The sequence below is a fragment of the Polypterus senegalus genome, chromosome 8 (genome assembly GCF_016835505.1).
Source record: "Polypterus senegalus isolate Bchr_013 chromosome 8, ASM1683550v1, whole genome shotgun sequence".
Classification (NCBI taxonomy): Eukaryota; Metazoa; Chordata; class Cladistia; order Polypteriformes; family Polypteridae; genus Polypterus; species Polypterus senegalus.
Genome location: NC_053161.1, coordinates 37,363,068 through 37,370,567, shown reverse-complemented (window position 1 = coordinate 37,370,567; position 7,500 = coordinate 37,363,068). Strand labels below are relative to the sequence as shown.

At 40.6% G+C, this 7,500-nt stretch overlaps 1 protein-coding gene across 13 annotated transcripts in view; it reads right to left on the bottom strand.

Moving 5' to 3' along the window:
• foxp2 (forkhead box P2) overlaps positions 1-7,500 on the bottom strand; it is a 525,031-nt gene that overhangs the window by 55,124 nt on the left and 462,407 nt on the right. For 9 of the 13 annotated variants that reach the window (XM_039760959.1, XM_039760966.1, XM_039760965.1 and 6 more), the window contains one exon: positions 5,429-5,569. In XM_039760959.1, coding sequence (XP_039616893.1) covers positions 5,429-5,569 — 141 coding nt within the window. The remainder of the gene's footprint in view (positions 1-5,428; positions 5,570-7,500) is intronic. The other 4 variants (XM_039760964.1, XM_039760969.1, XM_039760972.1 and 1 more) reach the window with 1 other exon arrangement.

Here is a 7,500-nt window from a genome sequence, read left to right as displayed (position 1 = left end):
CATATATATATATATATATATACACACACACACACATATATATATATATATATATATATATATATATATATATATATATATATATATACACACACATATATATATATATACACACACATATATATATATATATATATATATATACACACATATATATATATTGTGTAAGATATGGCCGGCCATGTACCCCGGCCAATACCCCAAGCCGCCAGGTGGAGCCCTCCTTGCAGCATGGAGGTCCCCAGAAGACCAGCAGGGCATTATGGACCATGTAGTTTTTGTGCACCGCCCTGCTGGATGCCATGGGGGCCACGAGAGGGAGCTGCAGGGAGGACCGAAGAATTCTTCATGCCCTATGACCCGGAAGTTCGTCATAGGAAGAGCGGGGCTTCGGGGTGAGAAACATTATTTACCCTGACCCGGAAGGAATAAGGACTTGTGGACTGTTGGGAAGGAACACCTCGGGTCAGGGAATATAAAAGGACTGTGGGGGCTCCCAGACGATGAGCTGAGTTGGGAGGCAGGGTGGCTAAGCGTCTGGGAGTGGAGGATTTGTTATTGTATATTGTTTATTGGAATATTTGGGAGTAGAGGGTGCTTTGTGCACTTATTATAAAATAAATATCATCTTTGGACTTTTACCTGGTGTCTGGCGTGGTGTCTGAAGGTGCAAGGGTGCGAAGCATCTTATTCTGTTACAGTTGGCGTAGTCGGCAGGATTCTCTGGCCATCAGTTTGGCAGAGGACCTGGAAAAATTTTACTGTGGACAGAATACCCTGGGAAGACAGCGTCACAACACACACAGGAAAATCGCCAGAAACCTCACCTTTTTTCAAGTCTGTAATGGGAAAAAGAAGACAAAACAGGGCAACAGCACCAGCGGAAGTTCCATGTTCGTCATGGCCGACACTCGGGATGGCGACAGGGCGACTACGGATCGGGAGAGGACTCCGGACGAAGAAACCTACAACGAGGTATGTGCTGCAAATGTAGATAATCTATTTAAAATTTCTCATTTCGTACCATGCACATACCTCGGAAAAGATCATCCGGAGGTTCTGCGGGATGCAGGAGAATCTCCCGAAGATAGTGTGGCGCTTTTATGCGGGCAGACGGACAGCGAAAAGGACTTCCGCATTACGGGTGCCGGCGAGGGACACGGGAAGTACCACGAAGGATTCCAGAAAGGTGACGTTCCGTGTCCAGCTGTTTATGACTTCGCCCAAGAAAAGACGGACTTGATTTTTCCGAAGGAGAAAGGGGTGGTGGCGAAGCACTGCTCAACCCAAAAGAAGGTAAGGAGGGCCGGGAAATGGCTGGTTGATCTGCCGACAAATTAATAAAGGCAGGTCGCAGTCGACCAAAGATGGCGGCCCGGTCCTCGTCTGTAGAGAACTCCAATTCCCAGAAACCCGTGCGGAACCCGTCAGAACACGTGCCGACAGCGGGCGAGTTCATTGGCTCCCGGCGGACGGTATGGCAAACCAGGAAGTAAGCCAAACCCGGCCGAATTAACTAATTATTTTGGCGTGCGGGAACTCGAAAAATTAATCGAGCCCGTGCGGAGTATTTTGCAGACTTTAGAGGCGATTAAGAAGATCGTTGGAGATCTGGGGCGGCGGCGGCGCCTTTAAGAAGAGTGCGTGAGTACCTGCGGCGATTGGACCGAGAGCCTCCCGTGTTATGTGATTTGGCGGTACAGACAGGTAATGTCGGTACCGTATATAATGTAATAGGGGCGCAATGTGATCCGGGCCGCTTTTAATCCATAGCGGGTGCCAAATGGATGTGCCCTACAAGAGAGGTCGAAGCGACGGGCGGCGGGGGAAGACCGATCGAGCCAGAGCAGCTGGTTGGTGCTGTCTCTTGGAGCGATTCGATCCTAAAGACCCGACCCATGTTGTTTATAAATCAAAGGGCGTGCAGACAGTAAAAGGGCTCTCTTTCATTAATAGAGACCCAAACTGTGGACAAGCCCCAGAGTAAACTGGAGATCCTTAGAATAAAGAAGGGGTCTCCTGACAAGGTGGGAAAAAGGGCGGAGAGCAGCGAGGCGGCCAGAAAACCCTCCTTGGCGGGGGAAAGGGTGGAGCTGACCGAGTTCCCGAGATGTTTCAGGTATCGGGAAAAGAGCCAACCAGGAGGACTGCCGGTGCTACAATTGCCAGCGACGGGTCACGAGTGGCTAATGTCCCCGGGAGACAGGAGGTACACCGTCCCCAAGGTTTGCTCGAGGACAGGGGCAACGCAGTCAGATCCCGGATGGCGTCCTCTTGGAGGAAGACTTCCCTCGGGGCAGGCCGCTCCGAATCTTTATAATTCGTCGCTGGGGGGGGAGTACTGTAAGATATGGCCGGCCATGTACCCCGGCCAATACCCCCAAGCCGCCAGGTGGAGCCCTCCTTGCAGCATGGAGGTCCCCAGAAGACCAGCAGGGCATTATGGACCATGTAGTTTTTGTGCACCGCCCTGCTGGATGCCATGGGGGCCACGAGGGAGCTGCAGGGAGGACCAAGAATTCTTCATGCCCTATGACCCGGAAGTTCGTCATAGGAAGAGCGACGGGCTTCCGGGGTGAGAAACATTATTTACCCTGACCCGGAAGGAATAAGGACTTGTGGACTGTTGGGAAGGAACACCTCCGGGTCAGGGAATATAAAAGGACTGTGGGGCTCCCAGGCGATGAGCTGAGTTGGGAGGCAGGGTGGCTAAGCGTCTGGGAGTGGAGGATTTGTTATTGTATATTGTTTATTGGAATATTTGGGAGTAGAGGGTGCTTTGTGCACGTTATTATAAAATAAATATCATCTTTGGACTTTTACCTGGTGTCTGACGTGGTGTCTGAAGGTGCAAGGGTGCGAGAAGCATCTTATTCTGTTACAATATATATATACATATACACACACATATATATATATATATATATACACACACACACACACACATATATACATATATATATATATATATATATATATATACACACACACACACACACAGTGGTACCTTGGTATACGTCTGCTTTGGAATAAGTCCAACTTGGTATACGTCCTGTTTGGACACGAAAAATTTTGCTTAGTATACGACCTTTGTTTGGAATACGACTCGCATGCTAACCTTGTTTACCTTCTCGAGACAAAGCCACGACTGCCGACGAGCGTTAGTGCGCCAGTTGCTAGCATTCAGTGAACAACCCGCGCTATAACTCTCTTGTGAACTTTCACGTGTGTGATATAGCGGGTCCACAGTTCCTGTCAAAGTCCAGCTTTAAAATAAATAATCACCACGCTCGCAGCTTGGTGAGGGGGCGTGGTGGTTATGTGGCTGAAGGTTGTCAGGGCGATTAGCGATGTGGGCGTCTCTCACCAAAGTGCACTTGTGAGGGACCGTCCGCATTCAGGATTGTTCCTGGGGCTGCTTATCTTGATAAACAGAAGCGTGAGTCGGCTTGAAGGGGAGTAAAAAGAAACGTACGGGAGGTTGAGTGAGTGAGTGAGTGAGTGAGAGAGAGAGAGAGAGAGGGCTGCTTATCTTGATAAACAGAAGCGCGAGTTGGCTTGAAGGGGAATAAAAAGAAAGGAAGCAGGGGGCCGCCAGGTAAAAGGCACCGGGCTTCTTCTTGTTTTTTATTTTTATTTTAAAGAATGCTTCCTGCTCTATTTTAACTTCATTGTTTTTAAGAAGACTTTTTTCTATTGTTTTTAACCACGTTTCACTTCTGAGTTTATGGATTATTTATTGGAATTTTGGAGACTGCACTTTAATTTGAACACCTTGTTTTGTTAATTGCTTTAATAAAAGCACTTTGCACTTTTTCACCATCCCCTTGCTTTACAGATGAGGTTAGCAGTGAGGCACATTACCGACGGTGTAGGATTCAAGGGCTCCCCGGCAGCAGATGGGAGCACACAGCAAAACCTGCATCGTCACAACGTGATTTTGTGTTTTTTTCATGTAAATTTGAATTGATTGTTGAAAAGTATGAAGGTGGCATGCGTATCCGGGACATGGCTGTTGCATACCGTTTGCCGAGAACGACGGTATCTACGATTGTGAAAAACAAAGATGTTATTAAAAAGTGAGGTTTTCATTTATTTCATCTCATTGCTTTTGTATTTATGTATTTTAGTATTAAGCAGTGTTTAAATTATTTTATACAACCCCATCAATGTATAACATGCCAATAGCAATAGGATTTTTTTTTCCATGGGAACGGATTAATCATTTTCCCCATTATTTCAAATGGGAAAAATTTGCTTGGTATACGTCCTGTTTGGTATAAGTCCAAGGGTCTGGAACAAATTAAGGATGTATACCAAGGTTCCACGGTATATATATATATATATATATATATACACACATATATACATATATATATATATATATATATATATATATATATACACATATACACACACACACACACACACACATACACGTATATATATATATATATATATACACACATACACACACACACACACCACAGTGGAACCTCAGTTCAGGACCATAATTCGTTCCAAAACTCTGCTCGTGAACCGAAGTAATATCCCCCATAGGACTGTATGTAAATACAATAAATCCGTTCCCAACCGTACGAACTGTATGTAAATATATATTTTTTTAAAGATTTTTAAGCACAAATATAGTTAACTATACCATAGAATGCACAGCGTAATAGTAAACTAAATGTAAAAACATTGAATAACACAGAGAAAACCTTGAACAACAGAGAAAACTAACACTGCAAGAGTTTGCTCTGTAGCACTATAAACTGCTCGCTAAAAACACTTTTTTTAACAGGGAAAAAAATGAACATTTGAAAAATCCTTAATTTAACAATCCACCAAGAAAAGTAACATTGCAACAATGCACGCTACAAACCGATCGCTGTAAACAGAAGTGGAGGTTAAAACCCAATAGAAAAAAATACACACACACTATATATATATATATATATATATACACAGTATATATATATATTTACTGTATGTATATATATATATATATATATATATATATATATATATACACACACACACACACACACACACACACACACACACACACACACACACACTGTATTTATGCATGTACCACGTGCACATTTTTTCCCAAAAATTAGCATTAGAAAATCAGGTGCACATCAAACACGAGGAAATGTAATTCTGTAATGTTTACTTCTTCTGCTTGGGCTCGCTCACTCGCACACTCACACTCTCTCTCTCTCTCTCTCTAAACGCTTCCTATACAATCACAACGCGCGTCGTACATGGGGCAAAACGATTTCCCCGATTTTCTTTGTAAAAAGTTAGGGTGTGCATCTTACACGAGTGAATACGGTATATATAATATATATAAAAATATATAATATATAAATATATATATCTATCAGTTAATTGTCAGCAACAGAAAAAGAAATAGTACCTGTTGTAACATGACTGCTTGCTGCTGCTGAAGAAGGGCCTGGAGTTGTTGTGGTGACAGTACCTGCTGCTGAAGAATTTGCTGCATTTGCTGTGGGGTGATCACCTGGGGAGTCATCATGGCCACTGACACAGGCACCTGCTTTGTGATGGAGGGAAAAATATAAATAGCAGCATTACACTGGGGTGGTCTTAATTTTAAATGAAACATAAGGATACACTATAGCTATCTGTATTATCTTAAAAATGAGCTTTAAGCTCGTTAGTGAGTAGACTTTTAAAGTGAAGTTTAATCATCTAAAAATTCAATTTTGAATATTAAAAACAACAGGTATGAATTACATGTGAAGACTAACTGGAGGTAAATCATTTATACATCCTTTGTTTTATGTATTTAATGTTCATCAATGCAGTAGGAAGCCAGAATTGGTCATTTAGATAAAATTATGAACTCCTCATGGTTTACATTTACCGCAATCAGTCTAACTGCGAGACTATGGAACAAGGATGAACATGTTGAGTCAATACAGCAGAGACTTAATAACGAATTATTAATAATGTACAACGTCTTACAAATAAATATAATGACTCAATGTGCACAATTTTGTGATAAAAAAAATGTGCATGATTTAGTCGTTTATATGTAAGCTTCAAACTGGACAGCTTATCTTTAGAGTGAGCATGTCGCCTTAGCTGAATATATATTCCCAAGTAAAATATAAATCTGAAAGCCATTCCGCTAAAGTCTGCAGAGCAACTACCTGCTACACCATTACACCATCTTGTTGCCCTTGTATATATCATCATATATATATTAAGATGGTTATTTGCAGTTGTGCATCAAAGTTTTAAACATTGGTTACAATGATAATTTATAGAGTAATGCAAAGAAAATGTGTGGGCATTTTATCTATTTGGCCTTTTTAATGCACATCTTCAACATGTCATATATCCAAATGGAGCATGGTTTATTATGTACAATTACAATCATTAACCAGGCTATTAGTATGCATAGTCCTGAAATGACTTTATCAAAAGACCTATTCATAATCAAAAAATTAATCAAGAAATACCACTCTATTACAATGTTTCTAAGTTAGCAAACATGTTCTAACAGCAGAAGTCACAATCTTTAATTTCACGATTATAGCAAATAATTAGAAGAAATATGATTTCAGAAATCTAAAATTTTCTTATCAATTTATTGAGACAGCATCGACCTCATACTAGCTCAACTACGACAACTGTGAAAAATAAAATTGTATTTCACAGTTAAAGTACTGTAGTTTACACATCTATTTCTGTAAAGTATTGTACTACTTCTATTTATTTTTAGACATGTTAACTGCATGCTAATAAACACCAAACTCCATAATGTTCACTGGAACAAAATTGGTTTAAGTAAAGAATTTCACAAAAAATACATCTAATTACAAAAGAGAAATGAAAATGTAATAATTCAGCACCTGTAACTGTAGTATATTCATTGCATCAAAAACTGTAGATATACAACTGTTTTTACACAGGTAACATAGCAACAGGAATGATTCTAGCAAAGTGCTAAAATATTAATTAAACATAGCAAAGGAGGGGATGTTGTACAAGCTCTGTGGGAACATGCTGCTTTTTATGTCTGGTAAAATCTTTCTTGTAATGCTTATTTGTTAAGGTTAGAAATATACAATAAATACCAGTAAATATAAACACCAACTAGGTGAAAATGACAATTTAAATGGGAACTACAGTATGTAACTATTCTTAAAAAGTAATAGGCATTGGATTATTTACACACAAACTAACTGCATGTTGTAACAGTTAATGCACAACAATTACTTTGGGCTCAGTTAATCACAATTTAAATTAGAGACCCACATATTTCTTTTGATTATTACAATGCTGGCTGTTTATGAACATGAAAAATAGGAAATTAAAATAAGATCCTGTATATGTGAAAAGTATACATACCAGTGCATAAGGTATATATGAACACTCTATACAGAAAATGGGCCAGTAAGAAATTTCCAATACTACTGACTAATCAAGCTGCTAGGATTATTTTACATACATCTCCAC